The 12500-nt window shown below is 35.5% G+C and overlaps 1 protein-coding gene across 1 annotated transcript in view; it reads right to left on the reverse strand.

Moving 5' to 3' along the window:
- The window catches only part of LOC124426030 (cadherin-related tumor suppressor), a 102222-nt gene that overhangs the window by 14746 nt on the left and 74976 nt on the right, over positions 1-12500 (reverse strand). Inside the window, exons 2-5 of the mRNA XM_046967239.1 lie at positions 10165-10521; positions 4693-4929; positions 1562-1951; positions 4-417 (exon numbers count right to left, since the gene is read on the reverse strand). Of these exons, the coding sequence (XP_046823195.1) occupies positions 4-417; positions 1562-1951; positions 4693-4929; positions 10165-10521 (1398 nt within the window). The remainder of the gene's footprint in view (positions 1-3; positions 418-1561; positions 1952-4692; positions 4930-10164; positions 10522-12500) is intronic.

Consider the following 12500-nt stretch of genomic DNA (forward strand, 5'->3'; position numbering starts at 1 on the left):
TACCTGAAGTACGCTTGCACCGATACTGGCATTCTCAGCGACCGTAGCGGAGTATTGTCTGGGATCAAAGATCGGCGAGTTATCGTTCTCATCGAGTACAACAACGGTGATACTAGTTGTGTTAGACCTAGACGGTTCCCCACGATCCTTCGCAGTAACTTCTAACGTATAGTTCGATCTTTGCTCCCGATCTAACGGGCCAGCAACGCGTAACAATCCATCGACTGGGCCCAAAGTGAATGGTACCTCATCGTCCTCCAAGGAATACTCCACGTAACCGTTTCTACCTTCGTCCTTATCAATCGCTTTTATTGCCATAACTATGGTATTGCTTGGTGAATTCTCTATTATCGATATTTTCGTTGGTGATATGAATTCCGGGGACATGTCGTTCACATCCAGCAACACCACGGTAACCTGTTGATAGTTGTTCTTTTTCTTACATGATCACATTGAGAAAACGAGCACGGACGATAATTAATTATGTATTAATCGATTGCATCCGCAGAGTGAGTGAGTGAGTGAGTGAGTGAGAGAGAATGAAAGAGAAAAAGAGAGAGAGAGAGAGAGACACAGAGAGAGACAGAGAGAGATAGAGATAGAGATAGAGAGAGAGAGAGAGAGAAAGAGAGAGAGAAAGACTAAGATGTATATACGTGTGTATATGTGTGTGTGTGTCTGTGAAATGAAGAAAGGGTGGGTCGAGTTGAGAAGAAGAGGAAGAGTGCAACAGGGACGCGGACTGCCGGGACAAAATAAAGGAAGAACTCCGGAGATAAGCTGGCCACGGAGACGAAACGCAACGATTTACTTTGGTAATTAACACGTTCACGCCACCTATAAATCAGGCGCGCTTTTATGGCCTTTCGGACGGAGGAGAGTCGGTATATCAAGCGCGTTTCTTGCTGAACTCTCGGAGCTCCCGCGCTCGTATTTATTCCACGTAACTCGACCACTTTCTTTCTCTCTTTCTCTCTCTCTCTCTCTCTCTCTCTCTCTCTTTCTCTCTCTCTTTCTCTCTCTCATTCACTCATTCATTCGAAGGAGACCGTCTGTTTCTTTCTTCATAAGAGAAAGGAATAAAATGAAAAGAAAAAAGAATAAATAAATAAATAAATAAATAAATAAAAAAAAAAATAAAATAAAATAAAAAAAAAGTGTAAAATAAAATAAAAATAAGTGAAAGGAGGAAGGCTCTAAAGGGGAGGGAGAAAGAAAAAGGAGAAAGGTTATCAAGTTATCCTGCATTCGCGAATCAAATGGAAATAAAAGAAATATAAAAAGTAGAAGAAGGAGAAGGAGAAAAGAGTAGAGGAGAGAAGAGAGTTCAGGATGTAATTTAAACTTTTGCGTGAGAGAGAGAAAGAGAGAGAGAAAGAGAGAGAGAGAGAGAGAAAGAAAGAGAGAGAAAGAGAAAGAGAAAGAGAGATAGAGGGAGAAGTTGGGACACCCGAGGTGTTCAAATTGAAGCGTGACATCCTTCCTTCCTTTTCACTCTCTCTCTCTCTCTCTCTTTCTCTCTCTCACACACACTCTTTCTCTCCTAAAGATAGACACTCACCTGTACGGTAGATGACAAAGGACGAGAGGGTGGTACGGCAGAGTCCGTTGCGCTCAAAACTAAATTGTAAAGTGGCTTCCGTTCTCTGTCGAGGGGTTTCCTTGTGTAAAGTGTACCGTTCGCTGCAACACCAAAATCACCGTCCTCGTCGCCAGCAACCACGGCATAAATCACCCTACCGTTTTCCCAAGAATCGAGATCCTGGGCGGTGACCGTTAATACCGATGTACCAACGGTTGCGTTCTCGACGATGTCGGCTGCATGCGGGCCAGCCTCGAATATCGGTGCGTTGTCGTTTAGATCAACGACATTGCAATAAACAGTTACGGTCGATGATAATGCCGGTACACCACCGTCCGTCGCTTGGACAACGAGAATGTAATGCTGTATCTGTTTGGAAAAGAATTAAAGAAAAAAATTAAAGAAGAAGAAGAAAAAAGAAAAAGAGAAAAAAATGAAAGAACAAAAAAAAAAAAGGAAGAAAAGAGAGAACAATTAAAACTGTATATACGATATTACGAGAGAAATTTAATAGATTAATAGATTGATATGCGAGATAATAATTCGAAAATATATTTCTACAATGACGTGTAATACGACGAATTGTCATTATCTACGATGATTATGCATCTTTTTTCTTTTTTTTTTTTTTTTTTTCTTTTTTTCTCTATCGTAAATATTATTCGATCAATGAAAATAATATTTATCTTTATCTTTTCTTTGCTTTTCCTTTTTTTTTTTTTTTTTTATATTTTTCTTATAGTAAACATTTGTTATTGAATAATTGTCTTAAGTGAATATTTGAAAATGATTAAGTATTTTTATTTTGAGTGAGAGAGAGAGAGAGAGAGAAAGTGATATTGAATTTTTGTGCCAATTTTGATAATTATATAGTTCTCTCTCCTCTTGTATTGTGTGTCTCTTCTACTCTCTATCGTACGCGAAGAAAGACAGTGTAAGAAAATAACGTCTTCTTCCTATTATCTTGTGCTTGTGAACTGATCCCTTTTAAGGAACGAAGTTAAAGCGTTTTACAAAGAACCGATGCGAATTTCGTGGAAGAGCCGAATTATTTCTTCGTTTCAAATGTGCTGCGCTTGGATCCTTTGGCCCCCATCCGTATACGCATTTCACGGTCCCGTAATGATCCTGGCGTGTATCTGGGAACGATATTACGTTGATGAAGGGTTCTATAAACTACTCATTCTTTTTCCGCTTCTTCCTTCCTACCTTTTTCTCACTCCTTTTTATCCGAAACTTGCATCGCTCGACAAGGCTCCATGTGTATTTGTCGAATGGACCTTTCACTCTCTTCTTTTCATTATACAGCGATCGGACAACTTCAATTTTATACTTTCAATGTCGTGACTTTTAATCGTTTTATACTTATTAAATTTTAATCATTTAATCAATTCTATTTAATATCTGTCCTATATGATTTTGTATTCTATTAAAGTGTTATCTCTTTTATTTATTTGATCAGTATTTTTTTTCTGTTCTTTTTTTTCTTTCTTTTTTTTTTTTTCTTTATTAATTAACAATAAATATACGTGTACGAATTATATTACAATACGAATTATATAACAAATATCGTGATTAATTTATTCGAAGTATCGATTGAAAATATTTACTAATACTAATCTAAATAAATTATTAGTCAAGAATGAAGAAAAAGAAGAAAAAAGAAAAAAAAAAAAAAATAAAAAAGAAGAAAAAAAAAAAAAGAAAAGCAATCGTTGCACTTTCATTTTATAAAAAGACTTCGAAGTGAAAATGTAAAAATTAATAGGCAGATAGTTCTAATTATTTTTCCTTTTTTTCTTTTTCTTTGGGAATTTTTCCAGTGGAAAAGTTAATGTATATGGAAATGCATTACATAGAGAACCCGGATGAAACAATTTTCCACCCACACACAAAACTGCATTACTTATAAAGTATCGTCGAATGTATATACACATATACCTATATATATATATATATATATATATATATATATATTTCACACACATTCACGTTCTCTCTAATAATAAGTATGGCTTGTCTCCGAAATGTAGCCCCGGACTGTCATTAAAAGCGTCTGTTCATCGATCTGTCTGACTGTTAGCGTTAAACCCTAAATTCTAGTGTTGCGTTATAGCCGAAAGGTAATATAATAGGTGTGCTTGGGTTCTTGAATGTGGAAGAGGCGTGCGCACAGTTTATAATCGTTGCCTCGGGCTTTAAGTTGTTGCGGACCTTTTTAGCCACGAGTCATCTGCGAGCAGAGAATTTCTGACTTTGCGATCGATAGTACTCGTTCGATGATTTACTACCTCTACTTTTTGTACGTCGCCCATCCATCGATCCATCGATATCCATAGAGTGAACGAGTGAGCGAGCGATCGTTCGATCGATCCATCGATCGATCCTTCGTCCTTTCCTCTCCATTCTTATTTATCATCTTCCTTTTACCCATATGGGTAAGGGACGGTCTTGTAACTTAATTGTAATTTTAGAAAGAAAAGTATCGATGATACACATATATTTATATATATAGATATATAAGATTTGACGTATAAATAATATTTTTTTTCTTTTTTTTCTTTCATTTAGGGAACAAATTAACGAGTTATACAAATTGCTAATGAAATTTTTTTGTTTTCTTTTTCATCGCCGTATGATATAGTTACGTTCGAAAAAATTAATACATATATAGATGTATGTATGTATAAGTGTTACTCTTATATTTGTGAGAGTGAAATGTCTGGATATTACACAGTTGCCGTGGGCCAATTTAATCAACAGTTCATTTAATCAGTATAACCAAATAATAATTGTAGAAAGTATATCATTCGAATTATTATAAATACATTTTTAATTTAATGAACAAATTCGATAATTCTTTGATATGAAAATTCAGGAATTAATCATTGAATATATGTACATACGTATATACATACATATTTATATATCTATTGATATATAAATATATACATACATATATGTAGTTAAATGAATTGAAATAGATATGCTTTTTTTAAAGTAAATATTAAACAGAGATAAAAGTGGTCATATAAGTTGTCCAAGACGACGATCGATATATCTCGATATTTCACGAAGAAAATAATGAACATGAGATTAGCCGTACCAACCTGTTCGTAATCAAGACTGGCGGTGAGCGTGAAGACGCCGGTATTTGGATTGAGAGAAAAGACGTCGTTCGCCCAATCGGATATTAACGCGTAACTTAATTGGCTGTTAGCACCTTCCGCATCGGCATCGCTTGCGACGACCTGCCCAACGCGACTTCCCCTCGGCATGTTCTCCGATACATCGAACGAGTAAGCGCTCACATGGAAGGTCGGAGCGTTATCATTCGTATCGGTCACCTGCAATGTAATCAAGCATTAATTTTTCTTTTTTTCTTTCTTTTTCTATTATTATTATTATTATTATTATTTTTTTTTTTTTACATAAAAAATGAACGACAAAAATGTGTAATGATTATTTTATATATATATATATATTCGGATGAAGGTTCCTAGCTGATTTAAAGGATCCTAAGTGATTTAGAAAAATCGATTATCTACACTTTCATGAAAGATCCTTTGCTCCTTTGGGATTAATCTGTTCACTTTTTCTCTTTTCTTTTTTTTTTTTTTTTTTTTAAACAATACTTAATTATTTATACTGATGAAAACATATAATATATATATGTATGTATATAGATCATTTGCTTTAGAAAATATTCACTGTTGATTAATAAAAATAATGATCAAATAAATAATGATCAATAATAATTATCAAGTAATTATTCTATAATCTTTATATATCCATTCATCTGATTATCAAATCTCTCATTCTCTCTCTCTCTCTCTCTCTTTTTTCCTTTTATTTTTATTCCACGTTAATCGAATTAATATAAAAATCTACAATGAATGAAAGAGTATTTATGAATCCACATGTATATTACATATATTAAATCATAAAAGAATATTTCCCATTGGAAGATCAAGAAAAAATCGTAGATAAAGGACATTTGTCAGATTGACGTAGAATATTGATGACGAGTAATGATAATAGAAAACAATTCGTATCTATCCATCGTAACAGTCAAATTGCCGGTGCAACTCTAAGAGAAGGATAGTAAAATAGAGTCGAGGTTAGGTAAGCTAAGCTAAGCTAAGTTAAGTTAAGCTAAGTTAACTTAAGTTAAGCTAAGTTAAGCTAAGTTAAGTTAAGGTAAGGTAAGAGAAAAGGAATGGTAAGGTAAGGTAAGGTAAGGTAAGGTAAGGAAAGGAAAGCAAGGGAACGGAGTTACGTTCTGGTGCTCTACGTCGTGTCTATCCTCGGCGCATACCAAAGAGGCAGCAACCGACCATGAGCCGGCCGATATCAACCGGTGAAAGAGCGAGCGGAGGCGGGCACGGTTTGATTAAGGAGGGCTCGAAGACGTTTGCAAAAAGTGACGGTGCCTCGAGAGACGGGGGAGAAGAAGAGAGGAGAGGGAGGGGAGGGGGAGGGTGAGGAGGAGGATGGTGCTTCCAGATGGAAACAGGTCGACGACGATGGGATACTGGAAGTTGGTAAGAAGGGGGCTGGTTGGAGGAAGGGAGATCGGAGGATAGCAGTAGGTGGGGGAAGGGATGTTGGACGAGGACGAAGCAGAAGAAGAAAGAAGAAAGAAGAGGAAGAAGGGAAGGAGGAGGAAGAAGAAGAAGAAGAAGAAGAAGAGGAAGAGGAAGAGGAAGAAAGAGAGAAAGAAAGAAACGAAGAAAGAAGAGAGATTCGTGAGGGGTTGGAGGAGGAAGAGGTCGAAGAAAGGAGTGGAGGTTCTTCGTCTCTCAGACTTGGGTGCGGCGGGTGGCTCTTGAGAAAGAGAGAACGAGAGAAAGAGAGAACGAGAGAAAGAAAGAGGAAGAGAGAGAGAGAGAGAGAGAGAGAGAGAGAGAGAGAGAGAGAGAGAGAAGGGGCAGATTCCGCAAGAGCGGGCCTCTTTCACGGGGCCCCAAAGAGCAAGCTATGATCGGGTCTGGCATTCCTTTTGCCTTTAAGAGACCCCGGATAGAATAGCCGCGTGCGTCTCGTGCCGGTGGAAGGCAATTCGGTGCCTTCTTAGCGAACGTGGCTCCTTAAAAGAAATTCCAGCCATTACGCGTCATAAGGATAATTTTTGCGATTGTCTCCGAAGGTTGGACTTCCCCCCCTCTCTCTCTCTCTCTCTCTCTCTCTCTCTTTCTTTCTTTCTCTTTCTGTCTTTCTCTTTCCCTTTCTATCTCTTTCTACTACTACCTTCGTTAAACGACCAACCGGCTCCGCGTTTTTTATCGCCTGGATCGTTTCGCCAGACCAGAAGTAATGAATTATAAGGCGGAGATCGAGGGGACTCTTCTTCGCGGCTTTTGCTACCTCTCTTGCTTATCTCTCTTTCTCTCTCTCTCTCTTTCTCTCTCTGTCTCTTCCTCTTTCTTTCTTTCTTTCTTTCTTTCTTCGATTCTGTCTTCCTTTCTGTCTTCACTTGCACGATCGTGTTAATGATCGTTCAAATTATACCTATTATACATGCTAGTAAAATAATCCTATGGACTTATTTTTTACGTTTCTTAAGTATCTATATATTACATTTACAGATATCTTACATAAATTGTCATATTTTTTTCTCGTGAAATTATTTTCAAAGTACAATCAATCGTTCGTTTTACTTCTCTTAAGAATTTCGATAACAAAACCCTACCTATACTTCTCTATGTACTCTCATCCTCCTCTTCTCTCCCGCTTGATCCAACGATGACTTTTATAATTTTTTTAGCAACCTTTAGAACTCTCTCTCTCTCTCTCTCTTTTTCTTTTTTTCTCCCGAGAATTCAAGTTTCAAGTTCTTTGAAGAACGATACCTCGTGACTTTGGGAATCCACTATATAACCCAGTGGTCTATCGAAACTTTTTAGCGTATCTTTTTGAAAAGGATAGGGGCACTCTATCGTCTACTACCTGAGTCAGTATTCTATGTAAGTATTTCTCGCGATAGTAGAGTCTCTTAGGTAAAATATGCGTCATCTTTTTCTATCTCTCTCTCCCCCCCCCCCTCTCTCTCTCTATCTCACTTTTTTCTCTTTCTTTCTTCGAACTTCACTAAAAACGAAAATATGAGTCAGACTTTTGATTCGAGCTTTCCCAAGCAGTCCTCTTTTTTTTCCTTTTTTCTTTTTTTATCTTTACAGTGTCTGTCGCCAGTCCCAAATTATCTTGGGATAATAATAAGATCGATTGTAAACGATAGACCATAGAGGATTTATGGATTATGTATTACCGCAGTTGTTTTCATGGGTTTTACATGCAAGCTTGTGCTGGTCACGGTATGCTGCTTAAATGGAGTATTATCGACTTTAAAGCCCCAAGCTTATCCAATTACTCCGGTGTATAACGATGAGAATACCGGATACATTTGCATCTCGACATTACTATTCCATACAATCGTTACATATTGATAAATCATGTTTTTCTAACGCAAATCTTTTAAATAATATTCGTTGCATTCATTATTAATCATAATTTCGTAATTAATTAATTAATTAATTAATTTTTTTTATTTATTCCTAGCTTACTTTTACCTGTATAATATAGGTATGTATATATATATATATATCTCACACAGTGTGAATACATATATGTATAACTATATGTCTATATTATTTTCCTGATATATTCTTAATCAACTCTGATCATATATACATATATATGCACGTACATGTAGATGTGTAATTTCAAAGTCAATCTTTAAATATCGTAAAAAGTTATTATATTAATAATTAAAAAAAAATCCAATTATAGGTAGAATTTAGTTTGAACGGGAAAAGAAAAGAAGAAGTAGAGGATGGTAAAAAAAGAAGAAAGTAATAAAACGTTGTTCATCGAGAGTAGGGTCAAATCGATAATACATTAGACACGTTTCTAAGTCGAAAGGTCATTCTTAACTTCCTACTATAACTGTATAATCTATTGCTCAATAGTAACTATTATATGTATATACACACATATATATATATATATATATATATATATGTATGTATGTATATATATATCGGCTAAGCATTTTTGCTTTTTCTCTCTCTCTCTCTCTCTCCTTTCATTTTTTTTTTTTAAATACGAATAATAATTCTTAAGAAGAATGGTAGGTATACAAAATTCTTGACTACTTTTGCGAGCATCACGGCTTCGTAAAGTTCGTGATTACGAAGAAGAATCCTGGGCCCTACCGAACGATCCTCGCAAGATGTACGGCTCCTTCGGGTCGAAGAATAATTAATGGCCTTCAGGAATAACGCGCGCTATAGTCGGACCCGATCCTTTCGTAACAACCGATAATGTTGAAACTAGAGACGGTAGTAGATACCTACTTTAAACGGCATCGGTTAATAGCCCGAGACGACAATGAGTCTACCCCCGTTTTAAAACAATTAATTACCCTTTTCTATCGAGAAACAATATATTCTCTTTCGCGAACGACGACGATGGTATACTATTTGTATTTATGTATGTATGTGTGTATATACATAGTGAATACGAATATTAGGTCGAGAAAGTTAAATACGGATCTATTTCTATTTATTTTGATCAATAATTTTTTACTTGTTTTTTTTTTTTTATTTATTTATTAACAATAAATATTTTGTAATAATAAAACTTGTCAGTATATATCTATATATATATATATATATTTTTTTTTTTATTAATATTGTTAAAAATAATTAAGAGACAGAATTGTCCCTTGGGTTGCAACATTTATATCACTTATCTATTAATAATTTTTTAATAATACATTAATAATTATTATAATATCGATTGTTACATTTAAAGATACTGACTCAATAAATAGCAAGACAATAAGGATTGAATCGAAAAAGTAATACACCAAAAAAAAAAAAGAATAACTATCAAATTTTTATGGAACAAATTTAATCGAATCAAAAAAAAAAAAAAAAAAAAGAAAGGAACAAAGTCTATTTCTTCTATATTTTTTTCCTTTTACTTTTTCTCTTTTAACCCTTTATAACCTAATTTTCTTTTTGGCCTCGAAACGAGAAAAAATATTTCGAACGAATAATATGTTTTCCCTTTTTTCCCTTTTCTTTCCTCTTTTCTTTACTTTTTTCCTTTACGCCATATAGGTTCCTTCAAAAAAAGAAAAAAAAAAAAAAAAAAAAGAAAAACAAATCGTCGAAAACTTCGTATACGAGCTGGCAAATAATTTTATAACGATACGATGAACGGAGATAAGATTTCAAAGAGATAAAAAAGTAGAAAAAAAATAAGAAAAAAAAAAAAATAGAAAGATAAAGATAGTTACGAATAAACGTATTAATTAATGCATTACATAGAAAATAAAAGAAAAAAAAAGTATCGATTAAATGTCGGAGAAAACAATGTCGTGATTGTTTCCCTATTGTGTTTCGTCTCGGTTCACCTTAATCGATAGGTTTTGATCCAACGTAGAAACTTTCTACATGAAGTAAAAAAGATAGATAGATAGATAGAGAGAGAGAGAGAGAGGGAAAGAAAGCGCGTGAAAGAAAAAAATGGAAGGAGTGAAGAAAAAGTTCACGAAAAAGGGTGGTCTCACTCACCTGTATGGTCAAAGTTATGTCGGTGTGTTGCAATCCATCGTCGGCACGTACTTTAAGCACGTACTTTTCTCTGGTTTCTCTGTCGAGTGCCTCGGCCAATCTGAGTTGGCCGGTGGTCGGATGCAATTTAAATTGACTCTCGATATCGTTTTTAGATTCGTGATCGTTGGCAGTAGGATTGTTAGGTCGATTCGATGATACCAATGTATACGTTAAAGTTCCTATCGTATCGGGATCGTATGCTTTCAAAATGGTCACGACTGTGTTCGGTGGTGCTTCCTCAGAGATTTTGAATTTCCATGGTCCTGGACCCCAGGTTGGTGCCACGTCATTCTTGTCCAAAACCGTCACGCGAACCTGTAATTAAAAGAAGAAGAAGATTAAGAAAAAGAAGAAGAAGAAGAAGAAGAAGAAGATGAAACAAAAATCGAAGAAGAAAAAAAAATGATCAATGCTTGACATTTCCATTTCTCATCATATCGGTCGTTTATCTCTTGAAGAAATGAGTTAGAGGGAGTGAGAGAACATTCGTATGTGTGTGTGTGTGTGTGTGTATGAGAAAGAGAGAAAGAGACTTATACGAGCACACGAAATTAAGTATAATTAGATCATTCGAATCGATCGTTCTTCTCCTTCTCTCTCTCTCTCTCTCTCTCTCCTCTTCCCTAGTTATATATCAGACCCTAAGGGGATTGTCGGCAAACGATATAAACGAGATTTTGATCTTATTAATTCAGTTGTATGTGCTCCGTTCCTTCCGTGTCGGATAATATGTTAACCAATGCGACACATCATTGGTCTCAAACTGAACGGTTCATATTTCGTCGTTTAACGAAGTGAATCTTTTTGTCGTGATTTCGTAAGAAAACGATACGCCGTAAAACAAATGAGAAATAATTCGAGAAACGAGAATGGAGAATGTAAGTTCGAGAAGAGCTGCTGAAGAGAGAAAGAGAGAGAGAGAGAGAGAGAGAGAGAGAGAGAGAGAGAGAGAGAATGAGTGAGATGGAAGGAGAAGAAGGAAGGGATCGAGGTCTCGGTGGCGTACTTTACGTTAATCAATTTCCACCTGATGAAGAACAGAATCGAAATCCTCAGCCCCATCTCACCTCACTCTTCTCCACCTTACTCCTCTCATTCCCTAACCCCTTTAGGTATACACGTTGGCATTTTCAATGAGAATGTTAACTCTAAGGTTTAATGACCTTAAAGGTTGAAATATAATTATGCGTAATCAATAATACCTATAGTATGATATAAAGTGCTTTGAGCGTTAAGATGAACGAACGTTTGTAGTAGGCCGAAGTCACGGTATGCATGCGAATAATCGTGAGAAAGAGGACTTTTTCGATCCGGCCTTATGCATGTCTCATTTCATTAAATTCTCAGTCACGTCAGCGTTCGAGGTTTATGCGAGTACCAGAAGCCTCCTTGTTGGTATATCGGAACACGAAGAGGGAGAAGAAGAAGAAGATGAAGAAGAAGAAGAAGAAGAAGAAGAAGAAGAAGAAGAAGAAGAAGAAGAAGAGGGGGAAGAAGAGAAAAGTAGTGGGTTTACTATCTATCTACCTATTATGTATCGATAAAAATGATTGGTTTCCTTTTGTCACGAAATTTCTAATAACACATTTGTTTTTACGAAAGATATTGTTCAAGATTTTTTTTGTTTCTTCTTTTTCTTTTTTGATTAAAATGTTTACGTACGTGTATATGCGTGTATACGTGTGTATGCTTGTGCGTAGGAGAGAAAGAGAGAGAGAGAGAGAGAGAGAGAATATGGAAAATTTATTGATATCAGGATTACATATAGATTTATATATGTACGTATAAATAATATCTATCCAGTAGAAATTACGAGTTAAGAGTTTGAACTCATCTATCTTCTCTCTAGTAATTAGTTGGACTCTCCCTGTCATTGACGAAGTACATGGCATCGATTATATCTATTGGTTAGGTAGGCACGTTCTCCAAAGTGAAAACGGATTTCGAGAGAGGATGTAATAAAGTATAGTACACCGGTGTCTCGTTGTCTCTCATTCCGACATATAGAATAGAATATATATATATATATATATAGCATTGGCAACAAATGGTCGATAGGATAAGAGTCGAAGCTTCGTGTAACTGTAATAAATCCCGAACGAAACGCGAAATGGGAAGTCAATAAACATTATTACTGTCTTCCATTGTCAGAAAAAAAGTTTTCCAAGATAGACCACACGTTTGTAGTCTCATTGATGATCAATATATAAGTAGATAATAAAAATGAAAGAGTAAAAGGGGAAAAAAAATAAAAAGAAAAGAAAGATATAAAACCTCAAGGAACAGATTCGTTT

This window comes from Vespa crabro, chromosome 1 (assembly GCF_910589235.1).
Source record: "Vespa crabro chromosome 1, iyVesCrab1.2, whole genome shotgun sequence".
NCBI classification, from domain to species: Eukaryota; Metazoa; Arthropoda; class Insecta; order Hymenoptera; family Vespidae; genus Vespa; species Vespa crabro.